The following is a 20,099-nucleotide window of genomic DNA, read 5'->3' on the forward strand; positions in this document are numbered from 1 at the left end:
AATGGCTTTCAGGAGAGAATTTTGAATCCTGGTATTTTAGATTACAATCTCAATTACAAGAAGAGAAAATATATTTTGTATTGACTGATGAAAAGCCGTCTGGCACAGATGATAGCTCAGATGAACAAGATTGGCTGGATGCTGATGCAAAGGCCAGAAATCTCATTACAACCACACTGGCAAATTCCCAGTTGGTGCATATTAAAACAAAGAAAACTGCAAAAGATGTGGTGAATGCTCTTAAGAGTATCTTTGGGGACCAGGACAAAGTCAGCAAAATTGCTTTATTCAGAGAGCTATTTTCTACTAAAATGGGAGAAAATGATGATGCATTTGCCCATATTGAATCCTCGTTGAACATAGTTGATAAATTGGCAACTGCTGGCCAGACATTAGATGATGATTTGAAAATTGCTTTAGTCTTATGCTCACTCCCAGAGAGTTACTCCAGTTTCACCAGTCCTGTTACTACACAAGGTGTTACTCTAGAGGAAGTGTTAGCTAGGATAAGATCAGAGTACAACAAGCAAGAATCTTATCATGAGAAAAAGAAATGCAAGACTGACTCAAATTACATGGTCAGAGAGGCCAGACTCAGAGGGGTGGGACCTAGGTAAATTGATTACAGGCAAAGAGCCAATCCTAGAGAAAGGCAGACTCCTCCCTTCTGATGCAAATGCAATAAGCCTGGTCACCTCCAGAGGGAGTGCTTTAGCAACAGAAGTTACAGCCACAAGGGCAGAAACAATTATGCTGCTGCAGGCAGGAAGCCACAGGCAGAGAGAAACGGAGAAGATTTTTCTAAAGCGAGAGCTAGTAATTTCAGAGATTTTCTTCAAACAAGGGCTGATAGTAATTATCATGTGTCTCATATAGCTCGAATAAATGATAGCCCACAGTGCTGGATATTAGACAGTGGTGCAACTGCACATATAACATCAGATATTAATCGGTTTTATGAATTGGATACCAGTCCATCTGAAAAAGTTATATTGCCTGATGGCACGTGTGAATATTGATGGCAAAGGCTCAATTATGCTTCATTGTAATACTGAGGTCCTGAGGTGACTCAGGACCTCAGGCACTCTCAGCGCATCAACAGAGGAGTTCCAGCCGAGAGACTGACGTACCTCGCAAGGTCATCGCCACCACAAGAACCAACTTCATGGGCCGAAGTTCAACAAATGCCTGAACCAGAAGAAAGGAAATGGAAGCAAGCAGCACAAGAGGAAACAGATGTTCTACACAAAAACAAAACATAGACTCTCACAAAACGACCAAAAGGTAAGAATGTTATTGGATGTAAATGGGTTTTTAAAGCTAAGAAAAATGAGAATGGTGCAGTTGAGAGATACAAAGCTAGATTAGTAGCCAAAGGATATTCTCAGATTTATGAAACTGATTATGATCAAACGTTTGCACCAGTTGTAAAATATTCCACAATCAGGATGCTTTTAAGTATAGTAGCTTCTAGAAACATGCAAACAGAACACCTGGATATAAAGACTGCAAACCTGCTGCTCTCCATTTCCTCCTTCCTCCTTTCCTTCCAATCCACCAGCCAGCCTACTTTTATTTGCCCCCTATCTTAGCTTTCTGTCCTTCCTTCTCTTGGAAACCTCTCAACTTGGTAATTTTCTTTCCCCCAGCTTAGCACTCCACCTTCACCATTCACTTTCCTCGTAATCTGGATATGATATGTGTATGACATATCTTGGGCAAGCAGAGCTATGTTTCAGAAAAGGGTTAAATCCAAGTAAACCTGACATTAAAACAAAAACAATCACCCCAAAGGTGAGCAAACATTTTAACCTCCCTAGTCATTAAACTGAAGACTTCAGAGTTTCTTCAAATATGTGAATTTGTGAGTACATGCAGAATAAAACGAAGTGAAACAGACATTTATTTGGACATTTGACTGTGTTTATCAAGGCCTAAATGGGGATCTCCTCTCTTGATTGCATTGTACTCAAAAACCCGCCTTTGTACATATATGTGTATGTGTGTATTTTACATACATTCATGGGTGGGTTCATCTGGACGAGCCCTTGGTAGAGTACATTTGGATCTCACAACCATCAACTGCTCAGACTAAGGATTATTTTGATGGAACGCATTTTGAATTTCCACTCCACCTACTCACACAATCTTTTCTCTCTCTCTCTTGTAGTCAATAGAACAGTGGTGGGTACCTCCAAGATGCATGGCGGGATTCGATCCTCTCCTCCCAGAGCAGATCCCCTCCCCCGCCAGCATGCCTGATCCCACTTTGCCACCTCAGTGGCAGAAACTCTCCCAGCTGCCCAGCCAACCTGCAGCTTCATGGCCACAGTGGCAGCAGTGACATTCCTGGCAGCCTGGCCTTGCAGTTTCACCATTGCGACAGCAGTGGCAACTCTCCTGGTGGCTCCACAGTATCACCAATGCAGCTGCCTGAAGGATGGCAGTAACTCCTCTCCTGCCCACCTGTAGCTTATGGAGTCCTTGACCAAGGCAGACAAGCCTTGTTTTGGGAAGGGATTTTACCTCCCCTCTAGTATTTTGTGTCAGCTTGGCCCTGTCCAACAGATTTAAATCTCCATGGAAGTTGTTCCCCTTGGTTATTAGGATATATAAGCATGGCCCCAAAACAAAACATTGTGGATTGTGGCAGGGATATAATGGGAGGAGAAAGCTTCGCTGGGTCTTGCAAGACCAATGGTCCAAGGTGGGGCAAAGCAGTTGGAAGGAAAGAGAATTCCATTCCACCAGCCTTTGCTTACCCGCTCAAAAGGTCCTTCCCTGTTTCTTCCCCCCTTCCTAATGATCCTTCCCGTTTTCTCTCCCCCACTTACCCGCTCTCCCTCTCTCTCCTTGGGCGCTTTCCAAACAACCTTACCCTGTCCCCCCTCCCTGGCAAATACCCTTTTCCTTTCCTCCACCCTCTCTCGAAAAAGCTCCCATTTTCCTGCTTTGCCCATTCCTAGTTCCCCAGGGTAACTGGACTCGGCACTGGCCATCTTTGAGCCTGCGGGGATTTCCTGCACTGCAGCATTGGCTGGGTGACTCAGGGCTCAACGCAGTGCTGGCCAGGAGCAGTGTGCCCCAGTCTGGGCTGGGTGCAGCAGGGCTCTTTGCGTCCTAGCAGTGGTTAGGCAAGGGGCTTCCTAGTGCTGGCTGGGCACAGCAGCACTCAGCATGTAGTGAAAGATTACGGTTTTTATGAACCTTGAGATTACTGTGATTCAGTTCTTGATCCGGAATCGGATATAATTTTCCGACTTCTTATTGTTGTTGCTTTTGGATATTTACTGTTTTTGGAATGTAAACTGTCCTGCACGAGCATTTGGCGCTGTGAAGCATAAATGAAGAAATGAGCTAATAGAGGAGAGGAGAATGAAATAAGCCGTATTGGGTCCCCACTGGGAAGAAAGCCAAGGTATAAGTGAGGGAAGGAAGGACTTAAGTAAGTAAAAGTAATATTTATTGAATAGTGACCAAGCATTTGAAGTCTGAAGGTATTTGAAACCAGATGCTATTCCTACTCCCTCCACCCCACCCCCAATCATCACTGTATACTATCAAGATTTTGATTATCCTGACTTTACATAAATCTTTCAAAGAAAACAACTCAAATGCAATTTCATGCAAAGTAATGGGGCACAGGTGTTTCCAGTTGAAGGCAGTTTAATTTTAGAACCTTTGTATGAAGTCCACTATGTGTTTCATTGCATGTTCTGCCTCTTGGTACTGAAATAAAATCAAATCAATTTTGAACATAATTCCATGGAATCCTTTCTTTAGGTGAAGCCAAGTCACCGGCACACCGTTATCTTCTAGCCGTTTCTTGTACAATAGTCCGTCATCTCGAAGTATGTCATATTCACAGGTCAAAAGGAAAGTCTCAGGGAGCTGTTGTACAATGTCATCTTCAGCTAAAAGTGGACAATTATCTGGCTGAAAAGATACTTCAGATATCTTGTAAAGCTTTTCTGAAAATGGAGCAGGGACTGTTGGCACATAGCCTCTGACCTTAAACTCATCTGGAATGTGATCAGCACTAATCCATTTCCTATATTTCACTGCCACTTCGTCAGGAACATGAGCATTCTTCATCATTCCTTTGAAATCTACCATCTCTTCAGTCATGAACCTTGCAGCAAGTCGGATTCCCCGTTCCCTAGACAAGATGGGAGCATAGGGGTTCTGCTGATATGAAGGCAATGTAAGATCTACTGACTGGAGGAATGGATAAATCAGCAACTGTGCTTGGATTTTGGGGGTATGTTTCCTAGATACCAGGTTATTGCAAACAACAGCAGCAAGTGTTGCGCCACTACTATCCCCTGCAAGGATAATGCGGTTGGGGTCCACTCCATAATTCCTTGCTTCTTTTAGAAAATGTTCTACGGCTGATAAGCAATCATCACACTGTGCCGGATGCGGGTGCTCTGGACCTAAACGAAACCTAAAAGATCAACAACAGAAAGGAAATCATATGAAATGATAGAAGAAAATGATGGATTAAAGTCACCACCCTGTCTTCCCTGAATTTCCATCGCCACTTTAACTTAAAAAAAAAAAAAGGATGTGACCATTTTTTCTGCTACTTCAGAAGATGTAGTGGCCTGGAGGAATTTTCCTAGCATTTCTTGAAGATGGTTAGAAGAACACTAATAGCCAATACTAATAGACAAGCAGCCCTGATCTGAGGAATTCTGTGCTTTTTTCTGGGAAAAGAGGTGGTAGAACTCTCCATTATCATATGTGTGCACGCTCCCGGAAGTGTCTGATGATGTTACTTCCGGAAGTGACGTCACTTCCGGAAGTAATGTCACTTCCAGAAGTGATATCATCATGCAGGGTGCAGCCACCATCCAGGAGCGCTACCACGATTCAGGCCCGCTCAGCTCCCTGCCCCTTACAGTTTGAACGAAGAACTTTAGAAAATTGCCGGCCTTGGTTCCGGGTTATACTTGGGACTGTGCTTTCCATCCTCCTGAATTGGAGTGTCTCAAGACCACCTATAAAAAGGAAGAAAATACGCACAACGAACATTCCATTGCCAAAGACTTACCTTTGCCATCACACCCCTATGTCCTCCATTTGGGGATGTCAACTGGATTTACAGAGAAAATTTTGTTACAATTTCATGTAATATAACTGTTCGCAAGTTGATATGAGAACGTTTGGCTTTAGAGTGTAAGGTATAGCTAAATGGATATAAGAGGTTAAAATTTTGTTCTTTGAAACCACTATATTTTGTCCCTCCTGTATTGTATTCTCTTTTGACAGTGTCTTTTCAGGGGGGAGCCAACTTTGTTTAGTCCTTTCCACTAATATGGCTACCTTTCAGGATGTATTTGCTTTTTCCACTGAGGAACAGGAACAAATATTAGCAGGAATGACTTCTATTTTGAACACTGACAATGCCCCACCTAGGGAGGACTGGGACTCCCTGAAATTTTTGAAGTCTAAAAGAGTCAAATTCAGCCTCCATGCCTCCATTTTATTTGACTGTCACAGAGCTCAGCGTATCCCGAGAGGCTTACGTTTCCAGAAGCCCCTGGGGATGTTCCTGGATGATGATACATTTAAATCCAGGTGGGCAGCCATCCTGAATAAATGCAGTTATGATCTTATGCTCCTGCTTATTGGCCGTTGCAAACAGGAGGCTGAGCATTTAGCAGTGGAGATTGAGAAGGTTAGTCAGTCTATTCAGTCCGCTGAGTCAACTGCAGTCTATGAGACACATCTCAAAGAAATAGAAAAGGAGGTTTCCAACTTTGAGAATAAGACCAAAGAAATTCTCCTGGAGCTCTGATAAGGACTCAGTCAATTTTCTTGATGTAACAAGTTTAAGAGTATCACACCTGCTGGTTTGAATCACGAGATGGATCTCTCCTGCTTCCTGTAGGCATGATTTGTGTATTACTGACGTGTAAGTTTTGCATTATGTTCTTGTTCCGGTGGTGGATGCTGCGTTATTGTGCCCTTAAGAGCTTTGATTTATATAGCTCATGCTGTTAGTCGAGCGGCGAGGCATTGCTCCATCGGACTGCTACAACTGGTATTATAATTCAACTGAGTTTACAACTTATGTGTGGTGTGATTAGTGAGTATGAAGTTTTCATTACATCTGACTGTATACATTTATCAGAATGTATCAGAATGTATTTGAGAATATGAGGAGTGTTGTTCTGTTTCAGATATATGCCCATGAAGAAGCGTAGTTCGTGAAACGGGGATGGACATGATGCAGGCATAAACCTGTAGGCTACTTTGAACGGCATTATACAGTTTACCTCGACTCGGAGGACTACCCACACACGAAAATAGCAACCTGTGTACTGAGAGACTGTACCAGTTTGACTTCCCATATTATTTGTATGGTCCCATATGACTGTTCTATGCATTGGATAATGAATTCATGATTGGTTGTTGTGGGTTTTCCGGGCTGTATTGCCGTGGTCTTGGCATTGTAGTTCCTGACGTTTCGCCAGCAGCTGTGGCTGGCATCTTCAGAGGTGTAGCACCAAAAGTCTTTTGGTGCTACACCTCTGAAGATGCCAGCCACAGCTGCTGGTGAAACGTCAGGAACTACAATGCCAAGACCATGGCAATACAGCCCGGAAAACCCACAACAACCATCGTTCTCCGGCCGTGAAAGCCTTCGACAATACGACGAGAATTCATGATTATCTATTTGAATTGTGTGATATATTCTTGGCACTTGGCACTTTGAATTGATTTATTTATGCACATATTGACTATATAATGTGAGATTTTTGCTATTTCGTTGTATTGCTTTTGCTACCTTCCCTTTGGTTGCTGCTGCTTTCTTAGCGGGAAGAGACGCCCCATAGTTAGTAGGGATTTTCCCTGGGCAGCTTCTGATATCAGCCTTGCAAAAAGTATGGAGCAAGCAACACCAGCATTGCTAGTACAAAACAATCTCACTTACCCAATATTCACAACCATTGTCCCACTTCTTAGGGCTAATCGACGGCATACAGCTGCATAAGCTCCTGGAAAGTTTTAAAAAACTCCTTCAGTACAGAAAATCTTTATACAGCTCATCAATTTCTATTCAGTTTTCTTGAAAGAATAAAACATGGAAAGAAGTTCATAACTTGAGGGTAAATAAAACTGGGTTTTTTTGTTTGTTTTTTGGGGGGTTATTCCTTCACACAGACCCTTCCTGAAGTGATTTACAAAGTAAAACATAATAATAAAAAAGTAACATTCTAAATGTCCTAACAATTGATAAACTATCAAAATTCAAACCTTAATGATCCAGAAAGAGCATCAAGCATCCTAAAATTTATAGGACTTTAAAATGAGTCTTGTTACAACTCTTCTCAAGCAACAAACAGTGCAAAATAAGACGACAACGAGGAGTACCCCTTTCTCACTGAGATCGAAGGCGGATTGCACAGTACAAGTAAAAACATAGCATAATCTCTCCCTCTCCCTCTCTCCCTGATACTGCTTCTTAACTTACTAGTTTTAAGCAGACTTCTAAAATATAAAAAATAGAACACATTTAAACAGCTGTGAAAATCACTCACAGGTGTAGAAAATTTCACAACTGAAAGAGAGATGGGTCTACTATTGTATTACAAATGTTCTTAGGAATAGTTACATGTGATGAAGGTGTGCAACGGGGAGAATTATGTAACTTTCTAATTATAACCTTGTTCTATTGTCATTATAAATTACATTGTTGTTATCATCTATTTCAGTCAGTTATCACAGTGGTTTATGCCATTAGTTTCCTACCCAATTAAGTGCAAGTGCTTAGCAGTTAGGCTAGAACCAGCACTATTGCCAGAAAAGCAAGTTTAGGCTGCTAGAAAAAAACACTTTCTACAACCTCGGTCTAGCTTGGAAGCATAAGCACGTGTTTTTCTTGGACTGTATTGATTTCCTGGAAATGGCATTTCATCCTTCGAATCAGACCTCTGCAAGGGCGGACCAAGAGAAATCCCAGCTTATCTCAAGCTGCAGAGAGCTACCGTTCTCCTTTTCTCCTCCTCTTTGGGTTGAAGAGAATTTTCTTTCTCTCTGAAAGTAGACAGCCTGGGCTTTTCAGGGACCTATAGAATTCAAACCCTTTGTCCAATTTGCTTGAAACTTGGGGGTTCTTTCCATGTCTTAACATAATTATCTTGAAATAGCATACAGTTCATCCCCATCAGTGTTTTACTTTTTTTTTCACCCTTAAAACCTGTTTCCCGCCCACCCGCCAATCAATTCTTCCTGGGTTTTAGTATCCATATTTTTTGTTAACATTTTTGTTTTCTCTTCATTCATTTTGAAACCTGCCAAAGTACCAAACTCTGTCAACTTCTCCATCAATATTTCAATGTCTTCTTCTATTTCTCTACCATTTTAATTGGGCTTTTAAACTGATTAATAAAATAAAAAGTATTCACAAAAAGGAATTTATTACACCTTAAATTTTTAGCAAACAAAAAAAAGGAAAGAAAGAAACTTGGGGTTTCTTTACTGGACATGCAAAAGAAGCCCTCCCGCAATTTTTGTGATGTTTGGTTAAAGAACAGCAACTCCATCTCCCTCCCTTCAAACTAGGGGTGTGCAGTTCGGATATCCAATTCAGGAAAAATTCCCAAATCGGACGCAAATGTCAAGATTCGGGATTTCCAGATCGGGGCCGGCATGCTGATTCATTATTCTGATTCACAAAGCAGATGTGCCTCTTTCTCTCCTGATGGATGGCGTATCTGACAGCCCCGTTGGCGGTCCTTTTCCACACATGAGACTTCTACACAGATTGAAGTGCAGATTCATTGCGATTGTACCTTTCCTCATCTACCATACCGAATGTGGTCATCGTGGGAGCCTCGGAAGTTCTTCAGACCTTGAATACACTGTTTCTGCATGTAGACTGAGTGTTTTTTCTACCTCTTACTGTTTACATTGATTAGAAAATTATATGTGGATGTGTATATGTGTAGTGCTGCTGTTTATACAGATGTGATTTAAGAATTAGATGTATACTATTTATTAATTACTGACTGTTACTATTTATGAGCTATTGACTGTTATGCTTTGCATTTTGGCATTGTACTAACACATTGACTCCTGTCTCTCATTCTTAATTGCTTATTGGGAGACCTTTTTGTTTTTGGTTACCTCATATCTTCCTAGTGGGCTTTCTTGTTGTTGTTTCCTCCAACTCCACCTGGGTTTTCTCCAGAAGGAAACCTTTATACCTCCAAGGAACCACCCCTTTGGAAACCGCTGCGTCAACCATAGGAAAATGTTTAGATTGCAACCTCCTAACATTCTGTGGAACCTCCCAACTTTGTTATGATTTGGCAAAGCCTCAATGCATCCATTTTGTTGTGATGCCTAATTACTTTTTCTCAAAATCCCCAATGCTTTTAAATGTTTTATATGGAATGTTTTAAATGTTCTTAATGCTGTTGTCCACCCTGAGCCTGCTCGCGGGGAGGACAGAATACAAATACGATAAAATAACAAAAAAAAAATTATAAATAAAGCTACCTAGAACTAAAGTTTGCAGATCCTGTTAGAAGATTGATCTCAACGACGTCATTGACTCCAACAAAGCCTTGAACAAATTTCTTTAACAATACCTCATTTTCCTACAAATAGGTAATGAAAATATTCAATATCTTACTAATGGTCCCAAACATGCCAACACCTCCATGTATGTAGATCACACATCTTCTTGGCTCAGTGTAGGGATGTTTTGGTTCATATATTCTCACAGGCACGTTACCAAAATGTTCATCCCTGATGTAGAGATTCCAGTCGGTTTGGAATGATCCTAATGGTAGTAAAATTCTGAGAGATTTGATTTGGCTGCATATCCCTAATGTCTCCAGAACAGATCCCTGTTTTATAGAGAAGGAAAGAGAGAAATAGTAGAGGTTAGCACAAAAATAATCAGTTAATTTTACAGCGGTTGTTTCTACACCATTATTATTTTTTCTTTATAATTAATTAGGACAACATAGTTTCATGTGGGTAGCCATGTTGGTCCATAGTAAAAGGAAAGGCGGATCTAGTATGAAACTTATGAAGCTAAAGCTTCAGGGCCGCTACTCCTGGAGGGGCCCTGGAGCAACTTTTTTTTAATCAGTGAATTTTTCAACAAAATTGATGGCATTTTTAAAAGAGTTTGTTATTGAAATAAGGCTATTTTAGTGACAGAATCATAAGCCAATGGCTTCAAGTACTTAGTATTGACCTTAGAATATGCTCTAACACCTGTTTCATATGGCCTCGAAATGTACCTGTAATTGGTAAACATTCAAAATTTTCTCAGGGGCTTGCAGCACCCAAACCCCCAGCTGTACGGGCTTGCTGAGCTTGCCAGAATTTATTTATAGCCTACATTTTGGCTGCTGGATCCTCGAATCTTCATTAGTGCATGGCTTAATAGTTCTACAACTTAGCTCTTAGTCAATCAGAACCATAAAAAGACATCTGAAGTCTTAATTCAGGCTGCACTAGTCTCACTTGTGTATTTTGTGCGTTATAACACCAAAAGTTAGATTTTCACATCTTTATCCTAATGAGCTCCACCCCCTCTGATGACCTTCTACGTCTCTAGTAGAGAATGAACCAATACTTTTTTGTGCACATTGACGTTGGGTGCTGTGATTCCACCATTTGGGCCTTGAGGTCCTCGCAAGGGCAGCAAGGTCCTTTGGACCTTGTTGGATGTTGCCCTATTGTTGCTGGTTGAGAAGGGGTCCCTATAACAGTTCAAGCTTCAGGGTCCCAAAAATGTAGGGCTACCACTGAGTTGAAGAACAAGATTCAGCTCCAGTATCATTGTACTCTTAGAATGAGAGCCTCTCTGGACCCCCCTGACGTCAATAATGTTAACAGCACTCTGCTATCCCTAGTAGAGATGGGCATGAACCAGGGAAAAAACAAAACATGCGGTTCGTGGTTCATCAAATTTAATGAACCACAAACTTTCATGAACCTGCCCCTGGTTTGTGAACTGGTTCATTTGGTTCATGAAAATGTCACATCCAGATCAGAAAATCATCACTTCTTGGTCAGCAGAAGGTCTGCAGGAAGTCCATCCCCTGTTGCCTAGAAAACTGATTCATTGGCACCAGGCTGTCTGCAGTCACGAATAGGGATGTGCGTTTCGGCATTCAGAATGCCGAAAGAATGCCGAAACAAAAGTGTTTCGGCTTCTTTCGGGGAATGCCGAAACGTTTCGGGGAATGCCGAAACGTTTCGGGTAGCCGAAAGAAAAAAGCCGAAACGTTTCGGGATTCTTTCGGCTTTCTTTCGGCTTTTCAATGGGAAAATGCCTCCATCTTCCCGGACGTCTGGGGGAGGCATTTTCCCACTGAATAAGCCCAAAATTGGTGGGGACCTTCCTCTAACCCTTCTCTAACAACCACCCAAGTTTCAGACAGATTGGACTTTGGGGGGTCATGTTATGGCCCCCCAAAGCAGGTCCCCCCATCCTCCCATAAGAAAGCGAAGGAGCAGCATATTGTTAGCATGCTGCTACTCATCTTCTTCATTATTTCCTATGGGGAAAAAATGAAGAAGCAGGCTTCCTTTGCCAGGGGTGGCATTTTGCATGCAAAATGCCCCCTCACCCTCAGGGGCCCTTCTCCCACCCCCCCTCCCACCCCCCACCAAGGCTCAGCCTGCTCCCACTTGGGGGGGCCATTTCATGGCCTCCCCAAGTAGGTGCTCTAATCTCTACCACTGACAGCTGGGGGAGGCTTGTGTTGCCAGGGGTGGCATTTTGCATGCAAAATGCCCCCCAGCCCTCAGGGGCCCTTCTCCCACCCTTCCCCCCACCCCCCACCCAGGCTCAGACTGCTCCCACTTGGGGGGGCCATTTCATGGCCTCCCCAAGTAGGTGCTCTAATCTCTACCACTGACAGCTGGGGGAGGCTTGTGTTGCCAGGGGTGGCATTTTGCATGCAAAATGCCCCCCAGCCCTCTGGGGCCCTTCTCCCACCCTTCCCCCCACCCCCCACCCAGGCTCAGACTGCTCCCACTTGGGGGGGCCATTTCATGGCCTCCCCAAGTAGGTCCTCTCAGCCCCTAAAGTCCACCCCTTACAGCCCCCACACAAACCCAATTCCCCCCCAGCTGCCACACACAGACCCAAATCTCCACATTAGCTCCTCACAGACCCAAATCCACCCCCACCTGCCCCACACCCATAACCCCAGGAACAGGCTGGCAAAGGCCAGCCCTCTCCCTTTGTTCCCTATGCTGGGAACTTCTAAACTCTCTTTCCCTGGGCAATTCTGCACAGCCCAGGGGTGCCACAATGGTGGGCACACTTCTGAGTGCCAGCTGGTCCCTGTGAAAGAGCACCTGAACCACAGACACCCTCCCTCAAATTCCCCCACCACCTACAGAGATGGCTGGCCAGCCAGCCCCATTGTTCCCTATGATGGGAACCAACTGCACAACAAAGAATAAAACAAGAACAACACAAAATAAAGTTTTAAAAAAATTATTTTCTCCCTTCCAAAGTACAAGTAGGCAAAGCATTATGACACATTACACCAGCAGTCCCCCACACAGAAAAATTAAAACAAAACTCACTTAACATCAGAGAATCACAAAACACGATTCCTGTCAAAAACACTTTATTTCTTGAACAGCTTTAGGTTACACAGCAGGAGGGAACACCAAAGGGCATGGCAGCACTATCTTACACAAAAATAACACAACTCACTTCACATCAGAGAATCACACAAACACAATTGCTGTCAAAAACGGTGAAGTGGGTTATATTATTTTTTGTAGTACATTGCTATCATGCCCTGTTGTGCCCTCCTACTGTGTAACCTAAAGCTGTTCAAGAAATAAAGTGTTTTTGCCAGGAATTGTGCTTTTGTGATTCTCTGATGTTAAGTGAGTTGTGTTATTTTTGTGTAAGATAGTGCTGCCATGCCCTTTGGTGTCCCCCCCTGCTGTGTAACCTAAAGCTGTTCAAGAAATAAAGTGTTTTTGACAGGAATCATGCTTTGTGATTCTCTGATGTTAAGTGAGTTTTGTTTTAATTTTTCTGTGTGGGGGACTGCTGGTGTAATGTGTCATAATGCTTTGCCTACTTGTACTTTGGAAGGGAGAAAATAATTTTTTTTAAACTTTATTTTGTGTTGTTCTTGTTTTATTCTTTGTTGTGCAGTTGGTTCCCATCATAGGGAACAATGGGGCTGGCTGGCCAGCCATCTCTGTAGGCGGTGGGGGAATTTGAGGGAGGGTGTCTGTGGTTCAGGTGCTCTTTCACAGGGACCAGCTGGCACTCAGAAGTGTGCCCACCATTGTGGCACCCCTGGGCTGTGCAGAATTGCCCAGGGAAAGAGAGTTTAGAAGTTCCCAGCATAGGGAACAAAGGGAGAGGGCTGGCCTTTGCCAGCCTGTTCCTGGGGTTATGGGTGTGGGGCAGGTGGGGGTGGATTTGGGTCTGTGAGGGGCTAATGTGGGGATTTCGGTCTGTGTGTGGCAGCTGGGGGGGAATTGGGTTTGTGTGGGGCTGTAAGGGGTGGACTTTAGGGGCTGAGAGGACCTACTTGGGGAGGCCATGAAATGCCCCCCCCCCCAAGTGGGAGCAGTCTGAGCCTTGGTGGGGGGTGGGAGGAAGGGTGGGAGAAGGGCCCCAGAGGGCTGGGGGGCATTTTGCATGCAAAATGCCACCCCTGGCAAGACAAGCCTCCCCCAGCTGTCAGTGGTAGAGATGAGAGCAGAGCACCTACTTGGGGAGGCCATGAAATGGCCCCCCCCAAGTGGGAGCAGGCTGAGCCTTGGTGGGGGGTGGGAGGAGGGGTGGGAGAAGGGCCCCTGAGGGTAAGGGGGCATTTTGCATGCAAAATGCCACCCCTGGCAAAGGAAGCCTGCCTCTTCATTTTTTCCCCATAGGAAATAATGAAGAAAGATGAGCAGCAGCATGCTAACAATATGCTGCTCCTTCGCTTTCTTATGGGAGGATGGGGGGACCTGCTTTGGGGGGCCATAACATGGCCCCCCAAAGTTCAATCTGTCTGAACCTTGGGTGGTTGTTAGAGAAGGGTTAGAGGAAGGTCCCCACCAATTTTGGGCTTATTCGGTGGGAAAATGCCTCCTCCAGGCGTCCTGGAAGACGGAGGCATTTTCCCATAGAAAAAAGCCGAAAGAATGCCGAAATAATGCCGAAAGAATCCCGAAAGCCGAAAGCCGAAAGAGATTCTTGTTTCGGCTTTCGGCTTTAACGATAGAGAATCTTCTTTCGGCTTTCTACTTTCAGCTATAGCCGAAAATTTTTGGCTTGCACACCCCTAGTCACGAACCAAAAAATGAACCAAACAAACCAGCCTAAAAGTTTGTGGCGGTTCGTCAGAAATGGGATCTGACAAACCACGGTTCACGAACCGTGAACCAGCCTGGTTCATGCTTAATTTTGGTTCGTATTTTGGTTTGTGCCTATCTCTAATTCCTAGCAGCTTGGCATTTGTGCAAGAACTACTTGAGCAACAAGATCTTAACTGGGTTATGTGGTAAATGAGCTACATTTGTCACTTAAGTGGCACAGCTGCTTATGCACCTCCACTGTTCAATGGATTAATGATGTCAACAAGACTGAGGTTGGGTCACACTGAGAATAGCTTACACTGCCTGCTAGAATGTGCTTGTGCAAATTTAGCCCCCAAAAGCCAGTTCAGATGTCTTTCCTTTTAGTTTTCAGTGCAGACAATAGTGTCTCCTCCTACCAAAGATCCTGAGATTACTCAATATACTTGATTCTGAACATGACCCAATCTATGAATACTTAAATCCAGAAAAAGGAACCATGGGCAAAGAAGAAAGATCTTTTTACCAACCTGAGAAAAGCTCCGGGTTAGCAGAAAAAAATGAAATCTCTGTCTCTTTATCTAGATACAGATATGGATATGGAAACTGATATGGACGCAGATACGGATATGAATGCCCTGATCTTAATACCCCAGACATCTGGCCTCATCAGATTTCAGAAACTAAGTAGAGCTGGCCTTAGTAACTGAATGGGAGACCTCCAAAGAAATGAGGGTTTCAGAGGCAGGCAATTACAAGCCTGATCAATTGATCATACAAAGTGGGTCCTCAAAAAGCACCTCAGCCTACAATGAAGGACATGGAATTTATTCATTTTGCCCAGATCTCAAGCTACTAGTCCTTAATGAGGAGTGTGTATTTCCATCTTTATTTCAGCTCTCAACACATTGTGAATGCCTTTCTACTGCCGCTAGAAGGATGAGAATTATTTTATCTAGTAACTTGGAACTCCAGACATTTTTTTAATCTCTTAAGAGCATTTTTTCTTACATTAAGATTTCTTTTCCTGCTCCAAACCACTGCAGTTTAGGGGAAACCTTGAAATATCATTTATTTGATGGTTATTTCCCTGCCTTTTCATTGAGAGCAATAAGACAACTCCTCAATGAGGAGTTTGCCTTTCAGCTCTCAAAACATTGTGGATTCTTTTCCACTGACACTAGAAGGCTGAGTTATTTTCTAGTATCCTGCAACTCCAGATATTTTTAAAAATCTCTTAAGAGTATTTTTTTTAAATTAAGACCTGTTTTCACTAGAAAAGAGCAAGAGTCCAGTAGCACCTATAAGACTAACAAAATTTGTGGTAGGGTAGGAGCTTTCATCAGCCACAGCTCTCTTCTTCAGATACTTCTTCATCTCACTTCTTTCACTGTTATTTGAGTAATTTGGATGCAGGTCGTTAATTCACTGCCTTTTCTTTGTATCCTCGTGTGACCAAACTACTTTTATATGGGAGTGCAATAGGCTAGTACTACACCAATTTCTGAAAAAAGAAAAACAAAATCATTGGCCATTTCCTCATGGTCTAAAAATAGCACAATACTCATGGAAGGCTACCAGCTTCCCAGTGCGATTTTTGACACTATCTGTTTACAAAACACCACAAATCATGTTTGTGATGGGGAAATGGCCATAATTTCTATACAGCCTCTGCTTGTAAAAATTTTTTGCTACAAAAGTGGTTTCTTAATGTATGACAATATGGTAAATGCTCAGGGGAAACACAAATCAAAAAAATTAAAGATGAGGGAATCAACATTCAGTGGTTACCATATTACCAATCAGATTCAAGATTAGAGAAGATTGTCAACACAGAAGGTAGAGTTTTAAGAGAGATGACTGAGTTCAAACAGCTTATTACAAAACAAAAAGATGATTTATTACGATGGATATATAAATTATTACTTCAGTTAGAAACAGAAGACAAAGTGGAAAGTTTATGATTAAATGGATGCAGAACTTTAGAGAGCAAATACGTATGCCCCAAGAGAACAGTTATGGGGGGGAGGGGAATTCCCATTCACAGACAGCCGGGTGTTAAGAGAAAATTGGTATATAACATTTTTCAGATAGTATATTACCTCAAAGGATACTGACGCACTTGACACAAACTACAAAGGAAAATGTTGGACATGTCAAGATATAGATGGAACCTTTTACCATATGTGGTGGACTTGCAAAAAAGCAGAAAGGTGTTGGAAGGAAATACATGGGAAAATCAGAATATATTAAAATTTAGATTCCCAATGGAATTTAAGAATACGTTATTAAGAATATTACCTAATAAACTATCAAATGTTTTGGAAGAGATATTCGACTACATGGTGACAGTGGCTAGAATAATTTATGCAGCAAAATGGAAACCAGACATCTGTTCAAGCTTTGAAAAATGAAGAAATAAACTTGCTGAAAATGCAGTAATGGTGAAATTAACAACTTATTTGAGAAACAGATCAATCACGAAATTTAAGGAGAGATGGAATGCATATTATGCAAGCAGGAGACAAATTTAGAATGAGAAACGGTTTTTAAAAATTGTACATAAATATATTGCAATATAGAAGCAGAATTAGAATAATTTTAAAATGTAACTTCTTGAATATAAAAATGCATAAAGAAATAGATTTTGAGCAGAAACATCCCTTACTTTTTATTATGAGATATATAACAGACTTTTCTCTTGTACTTCAACATATTACCTATTTGTTTAAATTTATAGTAGGCATGTAGAAGTGGTGAAAGTATGTAATACTGAATACGTAGTAATGATGAAACCAATAATGTAGCTGCAAAACAGATTAGTTATGAAATTTGAAACCTAAATTGATTAACACAAATGTTCTGTGCTTGTCGCACTGCATGTGCCCTCCCTATTCTTATTTTTATTGTATTTTTATTTTATTCTCCTTTTATTTCTTACTGTATTATTGCTGACTCCCTCCAGAGTTGGTTCTGTATTGAAATAATTTGATGATGAGGAGGAGAAGGAGGAATATAAATGTACCCCAACACAAGTAAATACCATTTTATTTCATAGACAGTGTCTTAAAAAAATTAATGAATGGAATGTTGGGGACTGGGGACAAATATTTTTTTCTTTACATACTCTGTTATATATAATTATTTTGATCTTCACAATTAGATCATATAATCTCCCTTTTCCTTTCTGTATTCCTTCAGTACTATTACTTCGTTTTTTAAAAAATAAATATATATATATTAAAAAATTCTGCTACCATGCCTTCCTGTATCTGTTTCCCTGAATGTTCTAACTGTTGTTTATTATTATACTTTGCTCAATGAACATCCAAAATGTTGATTATATTGTTTTATTGTATTTTTCTGTATAATCTACTTTCAATGTCCATGAGAAAGAAATAACAACAAAAACAAAAACAAAAACAACAGATCAACACCTTGAATACAATACCCTAGACATCACAGTTGTGGAAAATCGAAAAGTTTAGATAATAGACATTGCAATTCCAGGGGATGCCAGAGTCAAAGAAAAGGGACAAGAAAACTGATTAAATATAGAGATCTGACAATAGAAACCACCCGACTATGGTTGAAAAATACAACAGTAGTTGCCCCATTGTCATCGGGGCACTGGGAACTATTTCAAAAAAGTTTGCCACTTATATGGAGAAACTGCAGCTTTCTGATGTAACACCTACAGAACTGCAAAAGACGGCATTACTCGGAAAAGCGTACATATTGCACCGATACCTGGCTGATACTTGGGTCTCTGGTGGAAACTTGTATCAGCTGAGCAAAGCCAATCAATGATAACATGTGATCCTTATTTATTATTGATTGTGTTGTGGGTAATTTGAATAATAATGAAAATAATAATAATGTTACAAAAGAGTGGGAAAGTCTATAGTTCAGCAAAACTGGACTAACAATACCTGAGCAAAATAAAATAAAACAAGTCATACTTTTCTCGTCTCAGATCTAAAACTTACCTCCCTTGATGGTCAGTTAGGAGGTAGGCACCAGGCATCATAATTTTAAATATTCCCCATTTCCGCTCATGCGCTGTTAATGCTTATATCTTTGCCATTGTTCGGGCAGTTTTCATTGAGGTCTGACTGACCTCTATCCTCGAACAAACTTCCCAAATCTTTCTCCTTTCTTCTTTTAAAAGGACAAAGATTATCTATATAGACTATAAGATCACTCCATCCTGCCTGATGGGAAATTGGCAGCCAGCTCTCAGAAGGTCTTTGAAACCTTCATTGATCAGTGTGGCACTGGAGCCCCTGGAGAGGATATTTGTTTTCCTGGCAAACCTCATCAACATAGGAACTGATATCCTGCTACCATGGTAAACTGGAAACAAAGTAGAAATTGGGGGGGGGGGGTTGCTTACTGGTAAGGTAGTTGTAATTTAGCCACTGAGCAATCAAATTCAACATATACCTTACTACATTGTACATTTTTACCCTGAAAACTGGGGAGAAGGAACATCTCACCAATCACCACCTGTTTTTCCCCCTAAAAAAGAGGAAAAAATCAATACTGGAATCCCTTCTGGTGGTTGTGAATGAGATCTCTTTCATTGGTGTCGGAACACATCTTCAGGTTAGGAGCTAAGTTCCTGAGAAAATGGAGTTGCTCCTTTCCCTTCTTAAACTACAGGGAGGCAGTGTATTATAGTGACTGCAGTTTTAAGTTTGGACTTAGCAATGCAGGTGTTACCACCACAGGATGAATTTGGCCAGAAGCTGACTGGACAAGCCAAGCCAAAGAACCTCTGCTGTGCTACAAGCCAGAACTGCAGGGCCACTCAGCTCAGCCGGGCTGACAGTGGACATTAGCTCACCCACTGCTTCACACACATGCCACAAACTACAAGCAGTGCAGGAGGAGGCAATTTGTGGGATGACCCCAACTGTTGAAAGTGAGGAGAATGAGCCAAATGGTGCCAGAGCGTTAGCTCTGCTTGCTCTTGGCCACCAGCGGCCCCATACTGACCCAGTGGAAAATTTACCTCTAAATTAAATGGCCAGTCCACCGCTTCATTGTCATTCTCCATCTCGATAGCTGTGAGGATAAAGTGGAAGTGCCATCTAAAGTTGCTCATAAGAAAATCAGATTTTAAAAAAAGGGAGCTAGCCCCACTTTTTCCAGCTTAACATCTAGAAATGGTGACATGTATAATAAAATTATGACTTTTAACTTTCTGTTCTCTCTAGCACTAGGAAAACCAGGAAATGGAACTTCCCCTTAAAACTGGATGCACTTACCCCCCAAAACCCCATATCTACCGAGAAGGCAGTCAGGGCATATTTGCAGGATTCAAAGATTCCAACAGGGATACCAATTCTTCGGGAAAAAAGATAAACCCCGCAGAGGAAGCTAAGAGCCAGACAGATCACGAGGACAACTGACAAATCCATTGTCTTCCCAGAGAAGTGACTCAGAGTGCCCGATAGCTTTTTTTTAGCACATATAGCTGAAGGTCTTGCCGGTTAAATATACTATGATTTCACATCACCCAAGTTGTGTAGGAGAGTATGGCTTGATGACATCCTAGAAAATTATCGTCTTCATAAAGAATGTGTTTTGACACATCAGACAGCAGCTTGAGCTGAAACTTTGCCAAGCAAACGCCAAGCATTTTGCAAAGTAATTCTCTAAGGATTGGACAGTTTCAGGTGGGTAGCCCTGTTGGTCTGTAGGAGAAGAACAAGATTCGGGGCCAGTAGCAACTTACAGATCAGCTAGATTTCCAAGGTGTGAGCTTTCAAGCATCCAAGCTCCCTTTG

At 42.0% G+C, this 20,099-nt stretch overlaps 1 protein-coding gene across 1 annotated transcript; it reads right to left on the reverse strand.

Annotated features, from left to right (window-relative positions):
- Positions 1-3,572: 3,572 nt before the first annotated feature.
- On the reverse strand, positions 3,573-19,750 carry LOC129344904 (arylacetamide deacetylase-like 3). Its single transcript, XM_055001820.1, has 4 exons — positions 19,578-19,750; positions 9,650-9,866; positions 6,944-7,007; positions 3,573-4,447 (listed from the first exon to the last, which is right to left on the reverse strand). Exons 1-4 carry the CDS (start codon positions 19,728-19,730, stop codon positions 3,673-3,675), a joined length of 1,209 nt encoding a protein of 402 aa, XP_054857795.1. The 5' UTR covers positions 19,731-19,750; the 3' UTR covers positions 3,573-3,672.
- Between the last annotated feature and the right edge of the window lie 349 nt (positions 19,751-20,099).

Source organism: Eublepharis macularius, chromosome 17 (genome assembly GCF_028583425.1).
Source record: "Eublepharis macularius isolate TG4126 chromosome 17, MPM_Emac_v1.0, whole genome shotgun sequence".
NCBI lineage: Eukaryota > Metazoa > Chordata > Lepidosauria > Squamata > Eublepharidae > Eublepharis > Eublepharis macularius.